General features: G+C 43.4%; 1 protein-coding gene across 2 annotated transcripts in view; it reads left to right on the forward strand.

Annotated features, from left to right (window-relative positions):
* Positions 1–26,108, forward strand: part of LOC102449644 (tyrosine-protein kinase TXK) — a 58,919-nt gene extending 32,811 nt beyond the window's left edge. The window contains exons 5-15 of one of the 2 annotated variants that reach the window (XM_075930463.1): positions 635–700; positions 1,957–2,011; positions 6,017–6,096; positions 8,611–8,738; positions 9,423–9,497; positions 12,603–12,774; positions 13,201–13,417; positions 15,624–15,688; positions 18,804–18,922; positions 19,743–19,900; positions 21,100–26,108. In XM_075930463.1, coding sequence (XP_075786578.1) covers positions 635–700; positions 1,957–2,011; positions 6,017–6,096; positions 8,611–8,738; positions 9,423–9,497; positions 12,603–12,774; positions 13,201–13,417; positions 15,624–15,688; positions 18,804–18,922; positions 19,743–19,900; positions 21,100–21,168 — 1,204 coding nt within the window. In that variant the 3' untranslated portion in view covers positions 21,169–26,108. The remainder of the gene's footprint in view (positions 1–634; positions 701–1,956; positions 2,012–6,016; positions 6,097–8,610; positions 8,739–9,422; positions 9,498–12,602; positions 12,775–13,200; positions 13,418–15,623; positions 15,689–18,803; positions 18,923–19,742; positions 19,901–21,099) is intronic. The other variant, XM_075930464.1, reaches the window with a different exon arrangement.
* Positions 26,109–27,426: the final 1,318 nt, after the last annotated feature.

Below are 27,426 nucleotides of genomic sequence, written 5' to 3' on the forward strand. Positions count from 1 at the left end.
CCAGCAGAGATAGAGGAGGCTCCAGCCAGCCGCAGTGGGCGGAGGAGCAGGTGAGCCAAGGGATGACAGGAGGGACTAAACTGGCACCCCCCTAGCATGGCACTTGGGGGCAACTATCCCGCCCTACACCACTGCTTTGGACATAACGGACTCTTTTAGAAGATGGGAATTAAAATAATTGGCAGTTCTATAAAATATAGGATCATTAATTAATACATGTGCAACTCTGACAATCTAGCATTTGAGCCAAATTCTGCTTTTTAATGTGGTCATTGGCCATGCATATGTGTTCAATGGTAAACTTGGCTTAAGTGCCATCTAGTGGGGCTCATGTAGAGCTGGCACACAAAAACATAATTACCTATTTCCTGGTTTTCCAAAGAATAGTCCCAAACTGAACAATTCATATAGAAAGCATTTGCCCATCATCTGCCCATTGAAAAAATCACCAGCTTGATAATAAGAAACCTGAGGTCTTTTTTCAATGACTGTTTGAATTCAAGACACATAGGTCATACTTATACATGGCCAACAGTGTAAGTTGCCCTTTTGTTCAGTGAAAGGAATATTCACATTTTAATCAAATTCATACTTTACATTGTGTTATAACATCTTTTATTTGTATTTAATTTAGAAATGAAGGCCTAATTCCCAGCAATTATGTAACAGAGAACAAGCGAAATAATTTAGAAGCACATGAGTAAGTACAGTTGAAAATGATTATTGTGCCAGCTCCCTAAGAAGTTAAGGTTGTTCATTTTTATGGCCTGATCTTTCAGTTCTTACTAAAATCCAGCAGGAGTTTGCCTGAATAACGACTGCAGAACTAAGGTCCTTATTTTTTCTCTTGTCTTCTAGTTTTCATATTCAGATTTTGGACCTGATCCTCAAATGCATGGCTGTTTGCTTTGAGATCAGAATGTCATAAACACTGGTATCTCATAAGCAATCACATGCAATTATGTTATTTATTGTTTAAGTCAAGATGTCATGATTTGGAAGTTTCCTTTTTGTGAGCACTCCTACCTGGATGCTATTATGTTCTGATCTTTTCCTGTTCTGTACTTTTCAGTGACTGTCCAATGCTGACTTCAACCTATTTAAGGTTCATTGGCTGGTGAAGGGTAAAATTCCCAAATATTCCAGTCAGAGATGGGCATGAGTCTCCAAGTGTAAATGCAAATTTCCTCAAACTTGTGGCTGTTTGTATCCAAGATTTTGCTTAGAGTCAACTTTAGTTACAACAAATGGGAAAAACAATTGAAATACATCCCTCCTTTCCCAAACTTCATCCCATCACATATTCAATTACATGACACGATATGAGCAAAAATTCTATACCTTGGACTATAAACTGTGAATCCACCCATTTATTAAAGGCAAGAGACTAGACCTTCAAACAACTATTGTAGCATTGGCAAGAAATCACAACACTTCATATTACTACTGCGTAGATTTTTTTAAAATAAATTAGTGAGACCCAGAACACCACAGGGGCACATCTTAAAAATATCACTATGAAACAGGAAACACCTTTTTATTTAATTAGGAAACTAATGGGATTTTTCACTAGTTTGGATGAGCTGAGTGATAGTAAGAGGTAGAGATAAAATTAGTAGTGGTACCTTTAATTATTTCCAGACTTTCTGACATTTTGATTTTTCACACTATGACTTTCTAACTATTTCAGTTTGCAACAATATTTTTTTTTAAAGTTAGCTCTGAATTTCCTCATTCGCAAATATTTGGGTTTTTTTGTGTGTTGTTGTTGTAACTGAAATGGTCTTACAAAGTTGTTTAAAATGAATAATTGCTTGTTTCCTGAGTTTTTTGTTTGGGAACAGTATAATGGTTAGGAAGTATTGCTTTTTAAAATAGAATTAATAAGTGTTTTTTATTAAAACAGCTTGAAGTCAGAACATAATTTTGCTGTCTTTTCTTCGTCATTTATTGTAGGTGGTACTGTAAAAACATAACAAGGAATCAAGCAGAACTTCTACTACGGCAGGAGGTACAGTAATTCAGTTGATTTATAAATAAACTTCCATTGTTTTTAAAGTTAGGTACAAATTACATTTTTCTGTTAATGTTACAAGATGCAACATGAGCAGTCCAGAAATTAAATCCAGAACTGTGTATACAATAACAGTATTTTAAAATGAAGGGATGTCTTGGAGATCTAAACATGGAGGCTGTGTCTAGACTGGCAAGTTTTTGCTTTTGCGGAAAAACTTGCCAACTGTCTACACTGACCGCTTGAATTTCTGCAAGAACACTGACTTCCTACATTCTGAAATCAGTGCTTCTTGTGAAAATACTATGCTGCTCCCGTTCGGGCAAAAGGGCCAGTGTAGACAGCTCAGATTTGTTTTGTGCAAAACAGCCCCATCGCAAAAATGGTAATTGGGGCTTTTTAGCGCAAAAGCGCGTCTAGATTGGCACGGATGCTTTTCCGCAAAAAGCATTTGCGGAAAATCATGCTAGTCTAGACGTAGCTGGAGTGTTGAATAATTAGACTCCCTAGAATTTGTTTTGTTTAGGTCTTCTACTTTCCATATTAGATAAACTGAATTCTGTGCAGCTTATTGCATTTGTCTTTGGATGAGATTTTAAAAACAAATCTGTCTCCTTTGTATAAACATTAAAAATCTAATACTTTCTTAATTTAAAGTAGAGGTTTGCTGCACTGTCCTTAACTAAAATCTCCCCTTCACTAATTGTCAAGCTGCAACTTATGCCCATTTAGTCCTGGCCATAAGCAATTGTGATTTATTGGTCACAATATTTTGTGTGAAGCATTGTAAAACTTTGGGGAAGAAAAGTGCAATGTCAGTATAAAATACAACTGCTATGGCTTCAAATTATTTCCATTTTAGAAAGAATAACAGAATTTTGCTCAAGGGCCAACACAGGGATTGGATAAAATGTGGCTCAGCCAGAGGCAATGCACAGAAATACACATCATTATAGATGTTAGAGGTGCAAAGGAACAGCTGTTATACAATCCAGTCTATCACCCTGCTTTACAATATATTTTCTATTGATTTGTGTGGTTTAGTTTTCAACGCTCCAAACATGGAGCTTTCACCACTTCCTACAGGAGAGAATTCCAATATATTTACTTCTGAGAACTTTTGTTACAGTCAGTCTAATTATTCCATTTCTTAATTTCATTCCATTACCATAAGTTATACTCCCATGTATCACTCTAAGGATACATCTACATTGCAACGCTTTTCCGGGATACCAGAGTATCCCGAAATAGCTATCCAATGTCTTCACAGCAAGCCCGTTATTTCGTGCTCGCTATTCCGATGTCTCTGTAAATCTCATTCTACAAGGAGGAAGGGATGTTTCAGAATAGCACTTTATTTTTAAATTTGGCGCTGTGACGAAATAAGAGATTTCGAAATAGCATCAAAATAAGATAATGCAATTTGTGTAGCTCAAATTGCGTATCTTATTTCAAAAGTTACAGTGCAATGTAGATGAATCCTACGTGATTCCTAGTCACCACAGCATTATCACTCTTCACATATTTATAGACCTGGATGTTCTATCTTTAGTTTTGTGTTAACAAATCACAGATATGGAACTCTACTAGTCATTTACATCCTCCAGCCAATGGCATGGCTATGACTACAGCCCTTAAGCTACCTTATATAGCAGGGGTGGGCAATAATTTTTTGCCGGAGGCCACTTTAGAAATCTTTGAAGTAGCCCCAGGCTACACCAGAAGAGGCAGGGCTTCAAGCAGAAGAGGCGGGGCCAGGATACTTCCCTGCTTCCCCATCCACAGACCATGAATGGTCTGGGGTTGGGGAGCACGTGAAGTCTTTGCCCCGTAGTAGGGTTCCCCTGAGGCGACCATGCCCCTGGGGTGGGAGGAGACTTTGCATGTTCCTCCTTGTGCCCCCAGGCCAATCAGGACTTGGGGGCAGGGGAACACACAAAGTTTCCTCCGCCCTGCCCCTGCCCTGCAAAGAACACATTGCACTTAGAAGCGTCTTGCACTCCTGGCAGGGTGGGAGGAGGCTTGGCGTGCTCCCCTACCCCCAAGTCCTGATTGGCCTGGGGTGGGTGGAGTATGCAAAGTTTCCTCCACCCTGCCCTCCTCCCTGCGAGGAGCAGAAGGTGCTCAGAAGTGCCGTGCAACTCCTGGCAGGGTGAAAGAAACTTTGTGTGCTTACCCCTGCCTCCAGGTACTTAATTGGCCTGGGGGCGGGGGAGCGGCAGGGCCTCTGCAGGCCAGATCAATTTGCTTGGCAGGCTGATCCAGCCCGTGGAGGCCCTTTTTCCCATCCCTGCTGTATAGCCAAAGCTTACTGCAACCTGCTACACAGTGTTGAGGCTATATGATTTACACAGGTCACAGTCCAACTGACCACATTTCTACAACACAGATGTCCCACCCCCAACCTCCTTTCCACATTCCTATGAAGACAGCTGCCAAAGTTTGTGGTCATTCTCCTCCTGGTGGCCTGAACACGAAGTAGCATAGTGGTTCCACTACATTTGGAGCCTTTTGCAGATGCCAAATAGCCATAAAGTTTTAGCTCTTTATTCTTTGTTTCAAGGGTCTGTACTGCATTAGAGCAAAGTGAACATTATCAGAAAAAAGTGAACTGGGTTAAATGTAAATGTTCTTAAGATGTTAATATGAATTATTTTCCACATACTGCTGACAGGCACCAGCATTTTAATGATTAGCAATGAATTATATCCATGGAGTTGCACCATTCATCTGGTATACTGAGTGTAATACAGCACAAGGAGTCTCCAGACACAGTGTTACAAACATAGCATTCAATATTACAAGGCTTGTATACTTGGTTCAAAAATATAAGCAATGAAATAGCTGCAGATAGGAAGACCATCACAATAGCTAGAAACAGTAATAACTGTATGGATATAAAAATTAGGAGGTTAGCTAGAGATCATTACCATACTAGATTACTATACAGGCAGTCCCCGGGTTACGTACAAGATAGGGACTGTAGGTTTGTTCTTAAGTTGAATCTGTATGTAAGTCGGAACTGGCGTCCAGATTCAGCCACTGCTGAAACTGACCAGCAGCGGCTGAATTAGGACGCCTGGGGCAGAGCAGCTGGGGGGGTGCTGCCGGGTTGGTCCAGTAGTGCCCAGAGCGGCACTGCGGGACCAACCGGCAGCGCCCCAGCTGCTCTGCCCCAGGGTCCACAACAAAAGCCTGGTCTGCTGGGGGGGGGGGCACACTAGCTGCGCCCCCCCCCCCAGCAGACCAGGGACACGGGGAGCAAAGCCGCAGAGGCGAGGGACCCCGCCACGGCTACGGCTTTGCTCCCGGTGTCCCTGGTCTGCTGGGGACCATCTCCAGCAGACCAGAGACACCGGGAGCAAAGCCGCAGCCGCGGCGGGGTCCCACGCCTCTGAGGCTTTGCCAGAGCAAAGCCTCAGAAGCGCAGGAACCCACCGCGGCTGCGGCTTTGCTCCTGGTGCCCCTGGTCTGTTGGAGACGGTCCCCAGCAGACCAGGGGCACCGGGAACAGCTTTTCTCGCCCCGGAGGTCGAGGTGGCGGGACCGCTGCCTGCGAGCTCCGGGGCGAGAAAGCCCCATTCGTAAGTGCGGATCCGACATAAGTCGGATCCGCGTAAGTCAGGGACTGCCTGTATAAGTAAGGCATGTTTTCTAATCTCATAAACCATGCAAGTAAAGTTTGACTCAAAATAAACTACATAATTTGTGTAGCTCAAATTGAGTAGCTTATTTTAAGCTGAGGGTGCAATGTAGACATACCTTTACAGTACAGTGCAACTGTTAAATATATTACCTTATTTTAGAAATTACTCTTTAGTCAACAGTTAAAGGCCATAAGGAACCACCAGATCATCTATTCTTATCACCTTACCTTTAGCATCCATTGGCTCCTTTATAGGACATTCAACAGAATTTTGTAATCAGCGGAATGTCTTATCATATATGAATGTTTTGCCATACACAAAAGAAAGGGTAAATTAAATCTGAATTTATTTTCAGTCCAAAGAAGGAGCATTTATGATCAGAGATTCAAGCCAAAAGGGAGCCCTCACAATGTCTGTGTATTCACAATCTGGTGGGTAAGTGATTTTTGCTCTAAATGACTAAGAATTTAAATAAGTAGATGAAAACATATCTTAATTACAATTTGTTGCTTGCTGCATAGTACACATGTACAGAACAATACAGTACAGCATTGTTCATGGTGTATATAAGGAACACTAAAAACCTTGCTGCAAATTACAATCCTTACAGTTAATTAATCTGTGCATGCCAATACAAAATATTAAATAGAGCAATTTTGCCCCAAAACTTGCAGTGGACACAAACATTCATATGCAGCATGACATGATCACCTGCACTCTCAGAAACCCAAAAGGTTCCAGCATAATTCCCATTCATCCACCCAATTAAAAAAATAAGCAAACAAGCTTTCTGCTCTTACTGTAGCATCCTCTTGCTTCTCCTTCTATGGTGCAGTTCTTGACTGACTGGCTCCCACACAATGCTGTAGCAGTCTTCAGCCAGCACTTTGACCTGCTAAATCTCCAACTTCTCCTTCCATTCCTTAGTTATCTCTGCTGGAAACCCTCCAGCCTCCCCTGTTGCCCACAGACATCTTGAATGCTTCCTCCCTCTTGCACAAACCTCTTTTCTAATAATCCCAGCCTTGTCTCTCGAAGAACCCCCCACTCTCTCCTTTCCCCAAGCTGCCTCAGTCCTTCCCTCACCCAAAACCTCTCCTTTGCCCCTCCCAGTGCTGCCTCTTGCCCATCCCCTCAACCCTGCCATTTGTCTATTTATACAGAGTCCCCTCATGGCTGCTCTCTAGTGCATGTTCCCCTTACACAATAATCCGATCTCCCTTGGTGCCTACCCATCCCTAGCTATGCCCCCAATTTATGCCTGTCACTCTAGAGGTGTCCTGTCCCCCTCCTTTGTCCCTGCCACCCTGTGGGAAGGAAGGAGGAACAGAAGCTGTTCCAGTCCTGCTATTTCTTGAAGCCCCAGTCAGCCAATTCCATCTGGGCAAATCATCAGAGCCAGCAAGGGCAAGGCCTAGGCAAGGAAGGAAGGAAGATGGCTATGCACAGTAGCCATAACAAGAGAAGCAGGGAGGACATAGAGACCCCTGCTGCCAGGAAGCTGTAATTGCAGTTCTCTGAAGTACAAAACAATGGCACATTCACCTGACCCCAGAACTCACCACATAGAACTAACTCAGGGCACTGTCTTCTCATTTCACCCTGGGAGAGGAGACCAGCCCCTGTGGGCTCTGCTTCCTGGGGTCACCAACCTCACCAAGCTGGATGTGGTGCTGTCTGAATCTACTTGGTTTTTGCCCCGTGGCAAACCCCACAACAGGTACAGTATTTGCATACAGATGACCAGCCGCTGCCAGCCCCGAACTCCCCCATCCCATTCAGTGGTTCAAAGCCACTTATTCCTGCAGCTTGAAGACACTCTGGAGAGAGAGCTCCCTCTGTACAGGTATTGCTGCCCCATAACTTGCCCCACGACAACAACCAAGGACTAGGACAACAGTGGGTATGAGACTGCCAAAAGCCAAGACTTTTAATGTCCTGGGCAGGCATACAGATTTCCTTGTTTTCAAGTATCTAAAAGGGTGTTACAAGGAGAAGGGAGAAAAATTGTTCTTCTTGGCCTCTGAGGATAGGACAAGAAGCAATGGATTTAAATTGCAGCAAGGGGGTTGAACATTAGGAAAAACTTCCTAATTGTCAGGGTGGTTAAGCACTGGAATAAATTTCCTAGAGGGGTTGTAGAATCTTCATCATTGGAGATACTTAAAAGCAAGTGAGACAGACATCTGTCAGGGATTATCTGTTCTAGAAAGTGCTTGTGTAACCCACACACCTAGTGTGGTTACTGAGCAATGTAAGTGGTACCCAGACCACAGCAACAGTTAAGATCAAGAGACCTCTACAACATGGGCTAGAAGCCAGCTAGATTTTAGCTCAGAGGGTAGAGGCTTCTATACTCAGCTTCAAATCCGCCTGGTGGCAGTTATACTTGGTCCTGCCAGGAGAGCAGGGGACTGCACTTGATGACCTGTTAAGGTCCCTTCCAGTTCTATAATTCTATGATTAACTTAGGTTCCAAATTTTAATCATGTTGGAGTCAATAGTAAAAATCATTCTGGTCTCAAAGGGACCAGGATTTGGCCATCGGAGACATTTAGGAAGTCAAAATGTTTTAATAAATGACTGCAAAACGGTTACAAAAGGGTCATCTTTAGGGAGGAAAGGGATTGGGGGAGTTTTTGGCTAGCATCTATGGCTCTCAAAAGTTCTGTTTCATTATTAAGATCTCTTTAACTCTGAGATAATAGATCTCATCCCTAGAGTTGGGAGAAATATTCAAATAGATAGGTTCTGTTTCCCCTACTCACACCGCCGTAACATTATCTCTACCATAATTCTATCAAGCAGTTTTAAACAGGAATTTCATATTTCCTCTCCATAGATTTTATTGTATAATAGTAATTCTCATCCAAAATATTCTTTAAATCAAAGTTTTATACTATCAAAATATGGTTTATTTTCAAGTAACTGATGTTTTGTTGATTTCAGAAGCCTCCGTGGAAATATCCGACATTATCAAATTAAGCAAAACCATTCAAAACAGTATTATGTAGCAGAAAAGCACCTCTTTCCATCCATTCCTGAACTCATCCAGTATCACCAACATAATGGAGCAGGTAACTGCAGCTAAGTGAATAAGGATTTAATCCTGATGATGACTGCAAACTTATTACAGATAAAATTTTGAGAGCTCAGAAATAACCCTTCCTGCAATCAACATTTTTAAAAGAAAGGTTTGCAAATTGTTAAAGAGAAAAGTTCAGTTTCGTAGCCATCCTTTCTGCCAAATCAGTAATTTTGTACGGTGCCCAATCTGGGGTTGAGCCTATATCCCTCTGTTGTGTCTTTTCCTTTATTTAGGATATAAGTTCCTTGGCGAAAGGATGATCTTTTTGTGCTGTGTTTGCAGACACCTAGCACAAAGCAGTCCTAGTCCATCACTAGGGCTTTAAAGTTCTACAGTAATACAAATAATAAATAATTACTACTATTATTACTACTACTAAATAAGATAAATCCTATGGCATTTTGGAAACAGTAATAATGTATTTGTCTTCCCACCTTTTAATACCTGCCAGACAGGCTGCAAAATGCCAGTGTTCTCACCCCACCCATCCAGGGACTGTTCCCCCAGTTCCTCCTTTTCAATAGGGCTACACCTGAAAGAGTCATAAAAAATACAGAGAAAAGTAACTGAATGAGTAAGAAACGTGTAGATATACACCAAAAAGGAAGCTAAGGTAGATATATATATAATAGGATAATTGTTCTAAAGAATATTATCACTTTGTCACCAATAGGTCTCATCACCCGCCTCCGACATCCAATTGGATCAATGGGCAGTTGTTTACCAGCAACAGCAGGATTTAGTTATGGTAAAGTCTGAGGTATTGTTTTACAGTTGAACTTCACAAATCCGGGACTCTCTGTCTGGCAATATTCGTTGTCTGAAAGGAAAGACCATGGATGTTGCTGGACAAAAGAGCTCTGGAAGCGAGGAGCATGAGTCAGCTGGGAATCCCACGGGTGCTGGGAGTCCCAGTTGGGCTTGCAGAGACTAGTCCTATGGTGGTGGGGAGTCCAGCTGTGGGGAGCTCCAGGCCGGAGAGCCCCTGCAGCAGCTGAGAGGAATCCCCTGTCCCAGCCAGGAACCCAGGCAGCATCTGAGCCAGCTGTGGGTGCAGAGACTCTCCAGCTGGAAACTGCAGTGGAAGCAGGGCAAGCAGTGGCTGGGGGGAGGGGGAAAACAGGGCAGTGGCGGCTGAGGGATCCCCAGTGGAAGTGGGGCCAGCAGTGGCCAGCGGGGATCCCACAGCAGGAGCGGGGCAGGTGGCAGCCAGAGGGAATCCACGGCCCTGGCCTGGGGCTAATGGGAAGCTCTGGCCTGGCCTGGCCAGGACCCCAGCAGAAAGGGGCCACCAGTGGCAGGGGGGGAATTCCAGTAGGCTGATCCTGGGAGCCCCAGCATGGGGCTAGCAGTGGGGAGGGAAGACCAGTCTCCTCCCAGAGAGGAGCCTTGACCTCCCCTGGTCCTGCAAACTCCATGGTTCAGACCGAGGGTGCTGGACCAGGGAAGTCCAACCTGTAATAGAATTGTAGGTATCTCCCTATGTTTTTGTATCATGCTTCTCATCCTGCTATTTTGAGGTACACTACAAAAAATCTCTGTAATAATACTATATATTTGCGAGAGTCTGTCTGTTCATCCATCTGTACACCATTTGTACAAGAATTTCTCCTATATGGTAAGATTTAGGGCCACCAAATTCGATATACAGCTTCCTCTTATCATAACTTAAAGCAGGGCTACTCAACACATGGCCCATGGGCTACATGCGGCCCGTGGCCTATTTGATGGTGGCCCGCAGTGCAACTTGGGTTTACGTGGGGCTCAACATGCGGGTGGGAACCAAAACAAAAAAGTAGTCAATATAATGGTCTTTTGTTGATATGCATTTTGGTAGTTAAATTTCTGGACTGTCATTGCTTATTAAAACTGCTGTCATATGGGTGGAAATCAGATAAATATATTTATTAATATCAGCAGAACTGACTTAAATGGGGCCTGTGTGTTGTGTAGTCTTGCCTTAATCTTTGTATTCATGCCCGTCAATGTGAAAAGCTATTTGCATATATATTTGCATGTATATACAACCACACTTAAGTTGAGACCCTCAGCATGTGCTGTGAGTATCATTGTGGACCCCAGAGCTTCCAAAGTTGAGTAGCCCAGCAAGGGAAAGGTTTGGTTGTGCCAGGAAAATGGGATATGTCTGGAATGGGGTTGCTTCTCCTAAAACAATACAGGAAATAGAATAATCAGGCAGTGATGGTGTACCCCAATCTGGGACTGCATCAACCCCCAGCCTCCCAACTCCAGATTCCCTTTAGGAAGGATGGGTGTGGCTGAAGCTCCCTCCAGTGCATATAGGTATATTTCTAGCTGCTCCCATTTGCCAGGGAGCGAGGGGAAAGTGCACAGTTTTCTGCATTCCTCACTCTGGCTGGGCAGTGCAAAGGGCAAACAAAGTTGGGCTTTCTCCAGCTGGGAAACATGCACCCCTCCCCTAGCTGTGTCTGCTGGAACTGCAGCTGCCATGGAGAAGAACTTCTCACCTGTGGCCTCAAACTGCTATTGGGAGAGAGAGCCAGGGTTGTCGTCTCTCCTTGGGGCAACCTGCATACTGAATCCCTCATCCCCAGATCCACCCCTGAGCAATGATTTAAATGAAGAAAACCAAAAATTTATTGAGTTCAGGACCCATGCAATGCTGGGTAAATCTTCTAGTAATATAGATAAAAACACATGTCCATCAATAGAAATTATCCATTTTTACATCATTTAGAACTCAATGAAATACCTGTCTGGACAGGTATCATTTTAGAAAAATGGTCTTACTCATATTACTAGCATTACTTATATATTTTCTCACATTTTGTAAACCAAGACCTAAGACTTCATAGTCTTTTAAGAGCCACTGGAGCTTATGTGAATGTATATAGCCAATTGATATAGTAACGTTAATTGTGATAAAGATTGGTCTTGCAAACTAAGCAAGTATTAGAAATAAAAATGACATTTCACAATGCATAAAAGAATAGTACAAATCATTTTGGTTTATTTATAATACAGGTTGGATCTTCCTAATCTGGCACCCTCGGGAGCTGATAGGTCCCGAATGAGGGATTTTGCCAGACCAAGGGAGGTAATTTCTGGCCCCATGCTGCCGCCACCCCTCCCCCACTGTGCTGCCCCACTGGGCTTCCTAACTCCCCCAGCAGCCCAGCTGGGTCATGAATTGGACTTCCTGTCCCTCCCTCTGGCCCCCTTCCAGCCCAGCTGGTCACATGTTGGCCTTTCTGCCCTCCCACCCAACCCCAGCTGAGCCACGTGCCAGGCTCTCTGGCTCCCCTGGGCAGCTCAGCTGGGTCGCACGCTGGGCTTCCCACCCACCTCTGCAATCCATTTGGGCTATGTGCTGGCACTCCCAGCTCCCCACCCCCCAGTCCAGTTGTGCTGCACACCAGGCTTCACAGCTCTCGCCCCCTCCCCCAGCCCAGCAGGGCTGCATTCCAGGCTTCCTAGCTCCCACGCCAGCCCAGCTGGGTTGCACGCCAGGCTCCCCACACTGCATTGCGCTAGCCCCCCCGCCCCAGCATGCCAGAACTCTCTGATCCTGAAACATCAACGGTCTTGCCAGACCACAGATGTTGCCGGACAGAGAGTTCTGGTTTATAGAGTGCAAACTGTTGTAAGTAAAGATCACCTGGCTGGTGAATACATATACAGAATGAGTGCCTCCAAACTTGCCTCTCCTTCCTGTGCATGCCAAAACAGCAGAGTTTCATAGATTTCCTAGAACTAATACTTGTGGAAGGAAAAAAATCATTGTGGATGTCAAAATAGAGCCAGCTAATCAATACTATGACATGACTGTCTGGGGATGGATGGCAATAACATGTTGAGCTCATTTTTACAGAGAAGTGGGAGATAAATTCATCTGAGCTGACTTTCATGAAAGAAGTTGGGCGCGGCCAGTTTGGAGTTGTTCAGCTGGGTAAATGGAGAGCACTTGTCAAAGTTGCCATTAAGGCAATCAATGAAGGCGCGATGTCTGAAGACGATTTCATTGAGGAAGCTAAAGTCATGATGTAAGTGCAACGCTGTGTCTTTAGGTCACTTCTGTTTTGAAGCCTGACTAGGGAAAATATACTAAAAAGTATACTGTTGTTCCTTTCTAGCTGTTCAACAGCACAAAGCCTGGCACAGTTTGGTTTGGAAAGACAAGGAATTGAAAGGTCAAATCTTGATACAGTGCCTGATTATTATTTTTAATTTTTCAGTGGACTATCACTGAAAGAATTCATATAGAAGGGTGATTTAAGAAAGGATTAGAATTAAGAAGTGCATGATAGTACATGATATAACCAGTTTTATATCTGTTGCAGTTGAATACAGTTTATCGTACATTGAAATATATTAACATTTCACAAAGTAATTCCTGAAATCATCTTAATAATCAAAATTTCTGCTTGTCAGTGGCAAACGTCTAGTTACTGAAATGCGTTTGTTGTTAGGAAATTATCCCACCCAAAGCTGGTACAGCTTTATGGAGTATGCATACAGCATAAGCCTCTCTACATAGTGACTGAGTTTGTGGAAAATGGCTGCCTGCTCAATTACCTTCGGCAAAGACAAGGGAAGCTGAACAATGAAATGCTACTCAGCATGTGCCAGGATGTATGTGAAGGGATGGAGTATCTGGAAAGAAATAGATTTATTCATCGTGATTTAGTAAGTATAGAAAGTCTTCTGTAATTTACGGTGGCAGTCACAAAATACATGTCATTGCACCTTATAGATTCTGATCTATTTTGTAAGTGTTAACTATGCAGGATCCAGTGGACCAACACAATGTTATTTTGATGGAGGAAATATTGTAACAGGGAAATATTTCTGAAGCTCACCATTTTTATTGTGAAGCAAAATACAGGACTATGTAGCACTTTAAAGACTAACAAGATGGTTTATTAGATGATGAGCTTTCATGGGCCAGACCCACTTCCTCAGATCAAATAGAGCTCATCATCTAATAAACCATCTTGTTAGTCTTTAAAGTGCTACATAGTCCTGTATTTTGTTTCAGCTACACCAGACTAACACGGCTACATTTCTATCACCATTTTTATTGTGGTTTGTAGATTTTTGTAAACTATTTAAATCCTTTAAATGTGCATATATATGGTGTGCTGTATAAATTAACGTATTTAAACTGTTTTCTACAAATGTTCTTAATTTCTGTAGGCAATTGCTGATGTTGGAAATTCACAAGCCATTTACTTTATTATAACCCCCTTTAAACAAAAGATATTCACCACCAAAGAAGTAGAAAACACTTAGGACTTGTCTACACTACAGAGGAGATCGGAGCTGCCGCAGTCTATCTTTTGGGATTCAAATTAGCAGGTCTAGTGAAAACACATTAATTGGAACTGAGAGGGCGCTCCCATTGGCACTGGTAGTCCTGCTCCTCACAAGGAGTAAAGGAAATCAATAGTAGCATGTGCTCCTGTTAACCTCGTTGTGTGAATGGTGCCAAAATGCAATTTAAGATCTTTCAACTCCAAGTACGTTATTAACGTCGTGGGAGTTGCGTATCTGCCCCTTTAGTGTAGACCAGGCCTTAATGTCTGAATGGAGTCAGAGAAAGTCAAAGTCATAGAATCATAGAGCTGGAAGAGACCTCAGGAGGCCATCAAGTATAGCCCCCTGCTCAAAGCAGGACCAATCCCACGGAGATTCCACCACCTCCCTAGGTAACCCATTCCAGTACTTCATCACCCTCCTGGTGAAATAGTTTTTCCTAATATCCAACCTAGACCTCCCCAGATATTGTGTTGTCTTAACACATTGTCTTAACAAGTCCAGATATTGTGTTGTCTTAACACGTCATCATCAACAACTGATCTTCTTCCACAACTCAAACATATTAGTGCAACATCAAAACACCCTACCAAGACCAGGAGCAGCCTTAGATGAGCTGTCAGCACTTGGCACCCTAGGCGAAATGTGCGATCGGCGCACGATCGGTGTCCCCACCTCCAAACCCCTCAATGCCATTTAACTTTGGCACTCTAGGTGACCGCCTAGTTCACCTCTATGGACAGGCCGCCACTGACAAAGACTATTTTGGCTCCGTTTTAGTATTGCTTGAGTTTGGATGTGTTTGGTGTAAGACATCTAGAAGAACATTTAACAAGATACTGTATGAATAAGAGTGATAAGACAATGTAATATCTTTTATTGGATCAACTTCTGTTGGTGAAAAGAGACAAGCATTTTGAGTATACAGTGCTCTTCTTCTGGTATGGGAAAGATATTCCAAGTGCCACAGCTAAATACAAGATGAAACACATTGTTTAGCAAAAGTGACTAATACATGTTGAAAGAGACAATTTATCACGCTTTTACAATCATAGGACAAAAATGCAGGGTTAGTGGATTACAGATTGTTGTAGTAAGCCATAAATCCAGTGCCTGCATAAAACCATGATTTTTATTCTCTAGCAAATGTATTAATTTAAGCTCCCAGGCTTGTCTTTTGAATGTGTGTAGGTTTTCTTTGAGGATGAGGACAGAGAGGTCAGATAATGATAATTTTGTGGAAAGTGTTCACTCAAAGGTGTTATGTGGTTTTTATCTCATCATATTTTCATGTGAGTTCATTTGAGATCATAGTGACAATCTGCTTGTTACTGGGATATTTAGTGCACCTGATGAGAGATACCACATTGTGAAAGGCATGCATCGGATCCATGCATATTGAAAGATGTGCTGTGGGGGGATATTCAATGCAAAATTTAGTTTCTTTGATATCTTGGGACCAACATAGCTACAATAACACAGAAAACTGCATGAATAAAATACTAGCAAGCTGTTGCATTTTTCTTGGGAGTCTTTAGTAAGATTTCAAATATATGTTTTTCTCATTTTCCTATAGGCTGCAAGGAACTGTTTAGTCAATGCCAGGAATATAGTTAAAATATCTGACTTTGGAATGACAAGGTATGCAACAATTATGTATAATAACCAGGGCTCGACAAATAATGCAATCTACTCGCCCATGGTGTGTAAATGGAGTTATTATTATATATACAGGTGTCGGGAATAATTCTGGACATTCTGGATGCAGGTGAAAACAACCAGAGGATTTATTATGCACCAGAGCTAGTGGAGTACCAACCAGGGGTTAACCTGGAGAGCACTAGTTAATGAAAACATTACCATAGATTATATAGGCAACAGATAGGCAGAGTAGAAGCAATTCGATAGGGTCTGGCGGCAAGACGTAATGAGCACATAAGCCAATAAACTATGAAGGTTACACAGCAGCTCCACTCATTGCCAATTAAACATCTTATCAATAATACAGGTAGTTATTCCTAACAAGCTAAATAAGCCAACATAAACAAGACAAGCATTTTAGTGGCAATTTTATCTGTTGAAACTATGATGCATCTACTGTGAGATGATACCACCTCACATTGGCATAGTCTTTGGATCTCAGGCTTATCTAGGATTAAAGGAGACAGTGAGAACGACTTCCGTGAAGTTTGTTTTGGTACGAGCCAGGGTCTTATCAGAGTGAGGCCCTCTTGGAATGTGGTTGCTAGGATGACCAGGATGATGTTAACTGCTTGTGCTGTGCATTCCCAGGCCTACCCTGAATTTAGGATAGCTTAGGGGTTCTTAGCAAAATACCATGGACTGCCTCAGTTTACCCCTACAACAGGTATAAAGTGTAAGGAAAATCATGCAATGTGTCTCCCTGATATGGCAGCTAGCATGAATGAGTGCTGGGAAGTGCAATATCTAAACAAATGTTCCAGAACATCTTTTTGAGTATGGATCATGTATAATATCTGTTCTTAATCTGAGGGCATGTGTGAAGGATGTGAACGCACCTCTCATGGTCCCCTATAGTACCCTATGAGGTCAATTCTGGACAGGCTGGGGAAGGTTGTGGTGGCATGTTGTCCCAGTCTCCCTCCCTCATGCTCTGGCCAAATGGAGAAAGGCTGGGGCTGATTTCCCCTCCTCTCCCCAGGAGCTTTTATTGCACTATATCAGGACAGGTGCAGAGCAGGACCGGGCAGCCCTGGGGAGAGCTGCTGTCCTTCCAGTATTTTCCAGCATGGGTGTCCCCCACCACACACACTAAGAGCATTCCTTCCACATGCCCAATTGGCTAGCTCAGATCTTACCCCTTCAAGCTGGGTGTTAGCTGTATAAAGGGTCTCTCAAGAAGTAGGTTTAGACCTGATCCCTAGGGTATGTCTACATTTCATTCCTCTTCCGAGAGAGGAATGCAAATGCAGACGAGCGAAATTGCAAATGAAGTGTGGATTTGAATTTCCCGTGCGTCATTTGCATAATCGCGTCCAGCCAGTATTTCGAAATACCCTATTTTAAAATAAAAAATGCTGTGTAGATGCAGTTATTTTGAAAGAAACCCCTTCTTTTGAAATAACCATTAAACCTCATTTTTTTAAGGAGTAAGGGTTATTTTAAAAGAAGGGTTTCTGTCAAAATAACTGCGTCTACACAGCCCTATGAACAGCAGCACATTCTGCCTCTCCCTCAGCAGGGAATCTAGTCAAAACACGCCAAGGATACCTGGGTGGGAGAGGCTGCTCCTGCACCCTCCCTGCGTTACTTCCTACTGCTTTGTTTGGATCAATATCCCATATGGTAGCTGGGTCTTCCAGCTCTCCTCAGCCTCTTCTCCCTGGAATTCCTCACGGGTTGCATTGTGGCTGTCACCCGGGTCTCCGGGTCTCACCGCCAGGGTGGCTGGCTGCAGCAGTTCAGGAGCTCCAGCAGGAGGTCCTTGTCCTTCTCTGATCCACCCAGACTGAGCTGCTCTGCTGCCTTTTATACTGTTCTAGCACTTGAAGCATGCCCAGTCTGAGTGAAGGGGTGGGACTTCCTCCGCCCACAAGTCTTAGTCCCCCCCCTTAAAGTGCGGGATATGCACTCCCTGTCTCACATGTATAGAAGTGATCTTGTTTTCAAAAGTGCTGAGAACCCAGTAGCTTCTATTACCTTTAGTACTTTGGAAAACCAAATCTTTTAAGTGCCTGTAGTTCTGCTATTCCAATGAGGTCTCTGTAAATAAACCTTTGCATCCTGCAAAATCAGAAATTGGGATCCTAACGTTAGCAGGCCCGTACGCAGGGCCAGGGGTGGAAAGGATGTGAACGCAGATTCCCTTTCTCCCCAGGAGTAAGGCCAGGAGTGAGGCTGGGCCTCGCCTTTGGGGGAGAGAAGGAAAATCAGCCCCAGCTTCCCCTGGCTGACCAGAGCATGGGGGAGGGAGGCTCAAGCAGTGCGCCACTACTGCCTTCCCTTGGCCTGCTGGAACACACTTGAGGAACTACAAGGGGTACGTTTGCAGCCTTGTGGCCCACATTTACAAAAAAATCACCCCCTCTCCCCCAGAAATTCCTGTATACGGGCCTCTTAATCCATGCTGGAATTCTTTAGAGGAAATAGGTATTACCCTATGGACACAATATTTCTGTAAGTGTTTTTATATAATCATAAATCATTTAAGGATAGGTCTACTAAACATTTATCCAATATAGGTTGGGCCTCCCTGGTCCAGCACTGTCAGGACCTGACTGGTCCCAAACAAGAGAATTTGCCCGACTAAGGGAGGTCTCCTGCCACTGGCCCCCAAGCCCATCGCTTGCTGCTGGCAGGCTGCCCTACCAGGCACCCTGCCTTGCCCTCCCCTATCCCCAACCTGGCTGGGCTGCTTGCCCGGCTGCTGCTGGCTTTCTGGATGGCCCAGGCTCCGGCTCCTGCTGCAGCGCCCCGGCTTCAGCCCTATGCTCCTTGGGCTTCTGTGGCGCTCTGGCCCCAGATCCACGCTTCATGCAATTGCCACGGGGCTCTGGCTCTGCACTGCTGCAGGCTGCTGAGAGATTCTATCCTTGCTCCCAAACTGCTGATCCTCTTGCTTCTGACCCCAGCTGGCCCTCCAACCCTTAGCCTCCAGCCTGGTTGGTCCAGAAGTATCTGGCAGGACGATAGATGTTGCTGGACCAGAAAGAGCTGGTTTTCGGAGGTGCAACCTGAACTCTAATTTAAATACATGTTACCTGGTTTTCTTTAGATATGTTCTCGATGATGAATATATCAGCTCTTCAGGTGCCAAATTTCCAGTCAAATGGTCATCTCCTGAAGTTTTTCATTTCAACAAGTACAGCAGCAAATCTGATGTCTGGTCATTTGGTGAGTGGATCAGTTTAAACTAATTTGCAACTCCTCACTTTTCTTATAAAAACTGCAGAACATAACTATAGTAAGTGTATTTGTATAAGAAATAATTTATCTTGAGTTGTAATGAATCTATTTGTTCCCCAGGTAGATCTTTATAGATTGTAATCATGTCTTCTCTTAATCTTCTCTTTCTTAAACTAAATAGATTAAACTTTTTTAATCTATCACTATAAGGCATGCTTTCTAATCCTTTAGTTATTCTCATGGCTAAACCCTCTCCCGTTTACCATCATAGTATTGGTACATCCAGGCCTGCCAACTGGGGAGGTGAGGGAAGGGGCAAAAGGCGCAGTTGCCACACGGCCCAGTGATTCAAAGGGGCCTTGGGCACCCAGCTGCCACCATTGTTACTGTGGCCCTTTAAATTACTGCTGGAGCACCACACGGCTTGCTCTGTGCAGCTCTGAGGGAAGATGGAGCCATTCCATGCTCCAAGCAGTGCTGGGAACTGGCTGCCTCTGTCCCATTCCTTCCACCTGAGGCCCCTCCTCTTCTGGAAGTGCAGAATCAGCCCCTCCACCTTGCCCAGAGGCTCACGGAGGCTGTCAGTGACCCTGGCTACAGCTCCATATTATAAATTGGTGCAGCTACATTTAAGTCAATGTAGCTATTCTCATTTACTTCAGCTGAGGACAGGTCTGGCCCTCTCTCTCAATCTGGTCCTCTCTTTCAATACAGCTCAGATGTTCCACGAAAGAAAATCTCTGGTGTTCCTCCTTCTTATTATGATAGAATAGTTTTGTGAACATTTAATTTTCTGTATTATTTCTAGGAGTTTTAATGTGGGAAGTTTTTACAGAGGGCAAAATGCCTTTTGAAAATAAGTCAAATTCTGAAGTTGTCCATGAGATTTCCAAAGGTTACAGACTTTATCAACCACATCTGGCATCACTCACTGTGTACAAAGTCATGTACAGCTGCTGGCATGAGGTATGTTTCTCTTATTTTCATGTTCTATGTATTGATATTCCACTGCCAGGGTTGTCATTCTAGATCTACAGTTAAAGACAGTCATTAAGAGCGAGAAATTCAACACCAACTTCCATTCTGTGATATTCGCAGAATCTTTTATGTGTTTTTCATGTATCCTGGCTAATATTAGAAGCTTCTGTTTCTTTTAACTATTAAAACCAATACATATTAATATATTCACTACTTAATCTGAACTCACGACCCTCTGTCTGAACCCTTCTCATTTTTCCCTTCTCTATCCCCTTCTCCCTATTCCACATCATCAAGACCTTAAAAATTGTTTCCCTGCTTATATGTTGGACCTGGTGCACAGTTCTGTTGTCCAGTGCCTTGTGCAGTCATTTATGTGAGTACAACACATGTGCAGAGTCTGTATAAACAATTGCCATTCTGATTTCCCACTGTTTTACATCCATCCTGCACGTGTTAATACAGTGTTCAGGGCAGCAAAGACTCTGGCTCTGCTATCTTATTCCACCTCTTCCACATTCCTCCTGTTTTGCTAATGATGCTTGACTTGGTGCCATGTTTATCTGCCTCACAGATAAGCAATTATCTGTGCTTTTTTCTTGACTTGCTTCTTTATATGGAATGCCCTCTCAATATGACCAACTAGCCTCTAGTAATTTGTATTCTTCCATAAGATGCACTTCTCCATGGCTACATCTACAATGCACCTCTCTTGCACAAAAGCCTATGCAAATGAAGCACAGATTAGCATATTGCCACGCTTCATTTGCGTAATTAATTAGGGGCTGTTTTTGTGTAAGAGGCTTTTGCGCAAAAAGGAGCTGTGTAGGCGGCTCCTTTTTGTGCAAAACTCTCCTCTTGCGCAAGAGCCATTCTTCCTCATTTTTTCAGACATAGTTTCTGTCTCCCATGGTGTAGCTGCATGAATGTAGCACTTGAGAGTATACTTGCCCTTAGATTTACGTTCCAAATGCGTCTATGCTCGTGATGCTGTTGTTCAGAAAGCACTCCCATCAGCTAGCACATTTATATTACAAAGCCATGATTTTCCTCCAGATGATAACATACAACTTTTCTTTCTGAAAATGTACATGTGTAACGGTGTTCTAGGTATTCTGCTTATGAAAAGTCTACTTTTATGTCAGATCAGGCTGTACCTTAGAGTTACCCTTTGCTTTGTTTTTCAGAAACCTGCAGGTCGCCCTGCTTTTGCTGAGCTGCTGCAGACCCTCTCAGTTATAGCAGAGACTGGATAATCAGACGGTCTCCTCCTAGCTATTCTCATTGCAGAGATAGCACAAAGCTGCTCATGTGGTGGTTCTCAATCTTTTACAGCCTTAGCTAGTTACATCAATCAGCAGCACTAAGAATCTAACGCTGTAACAATTATGAAATGAATTTGAATATAAATTCGACTCGCTCTGACTGAAGATATTAATTGTCCCTGAATCAAGAAGCCTTTATCTTGCCTGATAAATCCTTAATCTCTATCACCGGGGACCTCTTTGTCTAAATGACAGACACACACAAATTTAGGGCCAAACCATATATTTTAAAGACTTTAAAATAGCAAACACAGGAACAGCTTCGAATATAACTCGCCCTATCCCTAGAAACAGAAAAAGATAGAAAAGACCGTAGACAAAATGGAATATATGTTACAATCTCACCGTCGGAGCTCACGACCTACAACTCTTTGGCTATTTTGAAGCCTCGGAGGAGGACCAGCGAGGAGATCCCTCGAAGCCTGTTGACGTAAGGCTGCTAGGTGATCCTCAACTGTCTGGACAATGGCTCTTCTGTGGATACAGTGGTGACTAACCCTTCAGTAGAGTCACTCGGTCCAGAAGGGTTGTGGAAAGGTGACAAAAGTCCAGCTGCTGCTAACTCCAGCCTGATCCCCTCACATGGGATATCTGCACACGCAGGTGCCACATATGTTAATCACACAACAGGATCCACATATACCACAATGTCCATAAATGTTAAGTAAAACAGGAACAGAAGAAACCAAAAAAGGAACGGAACGGGAAGGAAAGGAAAAAGGAACCCAAGCCTTCTTCTGCCTAAGGCTTTTACTGGCTCTTAGGTGGGAAAAGAGACTTGTGTACTGAGTGCATTAAATCAAGGTCATGTGCAGCAGTTCAGCGGGATGTGTGCAACCTTGAGGAATGAGTGCAACTTCAAGGGGACAAAGTGCACAATGTTTGAGGGAGTGCAAAAAGTGGACTGAGTGCAAACACTGGCTTGGTGGGAAAACTTGTGTTCTATAACTGAATTCTATCCCTCTCACAAAATGGAGGTCATAAAGACTCCATTTAGTTTATACCCTACCAACATTCTTCACTGATTAATATACTCATGGTTACACTGTGCAGTTTAGTCTGTTTTCACTTTCAGAGTTCACCACTTTTTTAATGTTTTGGGGAAAATGTTTAGTTCAGAGAACTGGGGTTGGGCTTTTAATCTTTTGATGCAAGATTGATAGTGCAAATCAAGACCAGATTCATGATGATCATATCTATACTTGAGAGGAATAACAGGAGGAAGAATACATGGTACGTAGATTTAAACTGCATAAGAAACCCTTCTGCATTATGTGGCAGATTTACACTAAACTCTGCAACAGTGCCATTGATGAAGAAATCATTTGTTAATTGGTATGGCTCATTGATTGGGGAATAAGGACAGGTAGCAGCAGGAAAGACTTACATACTCATAATAGACTTCTATAAGAGTACTAGAAAAACAAGGTGAGCAAGATAGTATCTTTTATTGAACCAACATCTGCTGGTGAAAAAGTCAAGCTTTTGAGCTATGCAGAGCTCTTCTTCATATCTCTCTCTCGGTAGTCAGACATATTTGAACACGGGACCACACTGCAACACAGGCTTCTGTTATTTGATTTAAAAGAGCAACTTAAGATATTAGCAATAGTAAGCTATTGTCATCTAGTAGACCAGCCATTAAAGGGAAACAGAGCTTACATTGTTTGTGTACTATACATTCTCTTAGAGAAGAGGTGGGCAGGTATGCAGGAAGAGGCAGGTATCATAGAGGTTCTTAAGCCCCATCTGAATAGAACACTACCCTGTAACAATTTAGAAGCTGCTACCTGGTGAAGGTGCCTGCCTTCGTTCTTTAGGAGCATGAGAAAACAACCACCATTTCCTGCAAGCCTGTGCCTGCTTTCTCCAAGGCAGTTTCCCATGCTACCTTTCCGCCTCTTGCTGATGTGCATACTTACCTAATGCCCGCCTTCATTCACCTACACTGAATCCCCTCCTGTGGCATGCCAATGAACAAACTGAAGAAATAGCAGGAAAATAGAACCTTTTTGCATGTGTGTGGCATAAATAGATTTTTGCAAAATCATAGCAAAAAGATAAGTTATCTGGCCAATTTGTGTGACCAATATTTATTATAATTGGAATCCTGTGAACAACAAGTGCATTGGTAACTTCTCCTGTACATTATATATTTGTGGTGACTAATGTTAGCGTAAAAAAAGCTTATTGTTTGTAGTTGGGACTATCTGTTAAATTTAGGAGAGGGAAGAGAAATAGCAGAGCACTAAAGAAAAAGGAAACTAAATAACTCGCATACTGCATCTATAATCATATGTATTTTTTTTATGCATAGATGCATGTGTCTATTTGTATTTTACAGCAATTTGTGGGGAGACAAAATACTTAAAACCTACTGATTGAAGAACAGTTGAATTCTGCATAACTTCTACAGTTTTACCTTTTTAAATTCTAAATAAAAATAAACATTGTCACAGTTTTTGGAATTATGCCCAATGATAGAATCATTGGACTACATTCAGTTCTGACATAAGCCTGGGTAACTCCCAGCTATGGTAATAGTGTGCAATACTTGCAGGCAATATGATCACCTGCAGTTATTTGAAGAATGTAAACATTGAAGAGGAAATGTTTAATTACCCAGTTGCCAGTTCTTTCACCTGCACTGTGAAAGCATCTCAGTTTCAAGAGAAACTAGAATTCCTGGTTCCCTTACATAACCTTTTAAAAGAATTTTAACAAAACTATACCACTGTTTGCACTTACATTTGACTCATGTAGTACATATTTCATCCCATCTCAAATGCATGTTGAATTCAGAATGGTACAATGTACTAAAGCCAGGAGAAAAAAAGAGTAGTGTGTCTGAAAGAGCACAGTGGCTGCAAGTTTTCCATTTAATTACTGAAATCTTTCTGCCCCCTCGTGATGTGCTACTTTTTTCAGCAGGTGTTGCTGTATGAATAAAACAATGAAATGATATCCATATTGCAAAGTATACAAGTATGGTTCTAGCTCCACGCTAGCATGTTGCACATTGCATGAGAAGTTCTAAGAGATCATACTGAAGTGATTTTGCTATGCATTGGTTTGTTACTGTTTGCCAATATGTAGCTAGGAGATATCACCCAATTATGAAAACAAAAAATATAAGCAATGGGAGGGCTGAAAGCTGTGCTTGTGACTGCTCCACAGTGAATACACACACATTTCTCAAATGTTTCCACACGTTTCTCTGCTATGTTGAGCTAGGGTTGCCAGGTGTCTGGTATTGACCCAGACAGTCCGGTATTTTCACCTCCTGTCCAGTAAAAAAATTTCAGAAAATACCGGACACCTAAAATGTCCGGTATTTTCTGATTTTTTTTCCTGGCCAGGAGGAGAAAATACTAGACACCTGGCAACCCTACGACACACTCGGCAACTGGGCCCAGCCCCCAGCATCCCCCATGCCTGGGCCTCTGAAACTCCCAGACCTCCTGCTTACCTGGTTCCACAGGAAAGCTGCATTCTGGCTTGATCAAGAAAAAATGGCTGCCAGCAAAAAGCCTAAAGACCAAGGGGAAGCAATGCCTTCCCTGGGTATTAGTGCACAACCGTGCCCCTGTTCCTATCACTATTCTGACTCTGTACACACTCTGAAAGGGGCCATGCTGTTTTAATGCTGTTTTATTATTTAATTTTTCCCCCCTCAACAGAATTGTTTCCCCGGTGTTTTCTTTTTTGGGGGGGAGGGGGAGGAGTTTGGTATTTTTGATTAAACCATCTGGCAAACCTGTGCTGAGCTATAATTTGCTTAGTCATCCAATACGTTCAGTATTAGAAAGTAACGTAAAAAGTGACTAGTATGGAAGAAAGAGAGCCTGAGATATGGGGCCTGGTATAAAAGGCCTAGTGTAAGACTTGAGGCCCAAACAGAGACAAGGCCTGCTAATATTAAACAGAGTTATCAAGAGTCCAGCCAACTCAGGTTCTGTCCAGTTACAAAACAGATTAATTTGGCAAGAGCAAGACTGGCACTACAAAAACACAAGGCATTAAGTATTCATGTAAATACATTTCAGAAGGGTAGTGCCAGAATACCTCGATTCAGGTTTATGGTGTAAACACACTCTCCAAAATGGTACAAGAACATACTAATCACTCTTAAAGAAAAGGTCAGGATGACATGGTGATGGATAGAGATGTTTTGCTTGAACCAGTTAGTACAAGATAAAGGATGGTAAGTAACAGTGTCAAAGGACAATATGTAACTTGTTTGTATCAGTATATAAAAGAAGGGTTTGTCCAGTTGAAGGGGGAATAGAAAGTCCCACTGGTTACTGGGCTGAATCCGTTGTCTTGAGCATAGGCGTGCACAGCACATTTAATTAGAGTGTGCACCCAAAGAATTATTTTAAAATGTACTTTGGTCCCCATTGGCCACACCCTTGAGCCCCATGGGCCACACCTCTGGAGGTAACATTCTCAGGGCAAGATGGACACATGACCAGAAGTAAAAGATGTCATGTGACACCCCCCCCCCGCTCCCGGACTTTTCCCACCATCCTCCTACCAATAGGGATTAATTTGGCCCCCACCAAATCCCCCTCATGCACCTATCCTGCAATTGCATTAACCCAATGTGTGTGACATTAACTCGGGAGTGGAGAGGCTGGGGGAAGTGTTCCCTCCAAGAGTTTCCTCCCATGAGCAGAATGAATTTTGTGTTGTGCGCCAGTATTGAGTTAATGTGGCTTGTTTGGATGTGCCATTGTGACACCCAAGTTATTAATAAATATCTTATAAAACTTTACCTTTCCCCTCTGCTGCCATGTCTCCTCCCCTTGCTCCATCAGCTCCCCTGGTGCCTGCTGCCCCCCAACCCCTCACCCTCCTCTGCTGTCCTGACTCCTGCCCTTCTCTCACTGCCCTCAGCCTTCCTGAGACCTGCCCCCGCTCCACCAGCCCGTCTCTCCCCCCTGTGCCCACTCCTCCAGTAGCCCCACTCTGATCAGGTGAGCTACCCCTCTTCTAACACCTTCCTCTACACACCTGCCCTGTCTCTCTCCTCTGGTGCTGGTCCCTCCCCTGCAGGTCTCTACCCTTCTGCTTCACCCCCATAATCTCCTGGCACCTGCCTTCCCTTAGCCTACACCCTCCTGGTGCCTCCCCTTCCCTCACTTTCCGTGCCCCCTTTGCCCTCTTTTTCCCTGATGCCCTCCCCCTCACCACCTTCTGCCCCCAGTCTCCTCATGCCCCTGTGCCCTCACACATGACTTGCTCCATCCCTGCCTTCCTCATGCCCATCCCTTAGAATCATAGAATAATAGGACTGGAAGGGACCTCGAGAGGTCATCGAGTCCAGCCCCCCGCCCTCAAGTCAGGATCAAGCTCCGTCTACACCATCCCTGACAGATGTCTATCTAACCTGTTCTTAAATATCTCCAGAGAGGGAGATTCCACCACCTCCCTTGGCAATTTATTCCAATATTTGACCACCCTGACAGTTAGGAATTTTTTCCTAATGTCCAATCTAAACCTCCCCTGCTGCACTTTAAGCCCATTACTCCTTGTCCTGTCCTCAGAAACCAAGAGGAACAAATTTTCGCCTTCCTCCTTGTGACACCCTTTTAGATATTTGAAAACCGCTATCATGTCCCCCCTTAATCTTCTTTTTTCCAAACTAAACAAGCCCAGTTCATGAAGCCTGGCTTCATAGGTCATGTTCTCTAGACCTTTAATCATTCTTGTCGCTCTTCTCTGTACCCTTTCCAATTTCTCCACATCTTTCTTGAAATGTGGCGCCCAGAACTGGACACAGTACTCCAGCTGAGGCCTAACTAGTGCAGAATAGAGCGGCAGAATGACTTCACGAGTTTTGCTTACAACACACCTGTTGATACAACCTAGAATCATATTTGCTTTTTTTGCAACAGCATCACACTGTTGACTCATATTCAACTTGTGGTCCACTATGACCCCTAGATCCCTTTCCGCCATGCTCCTTCCTAGACAGTCGCTTCCCATCTTGTATGTATGGAACTGATTGTTCCTTCCTAAGTGGAGCACTTTGCATTTCTCTTTATTAAACCTCATCCTGTTTACCTCTGACCATTTCTCTAACTTGCTAAGGTCATTTTGAATTATGTCCCTATCCTCCAAAGAAGTCGCAACCCCACCCAGTTTGGTATCATCTGCAAACTTAATAAGAGTACTCTCTATCCC

This window comes from Pelodiscus sinensis, chromosome 5 (assembly GCF_049634645.1).
Source record: "Pelodiscus sinensis isolate JC-2024 chromosome 5, ASM4963464v1, whole genome shotgun sequence".
In the NCBI taxonomy this organism is placed as follows: domain Eukaryota; kingdom Metazoa; phylum Chordata; order Testudines; family Trionychidae; genus Pelodiscus; species Pelodiscus sinensis.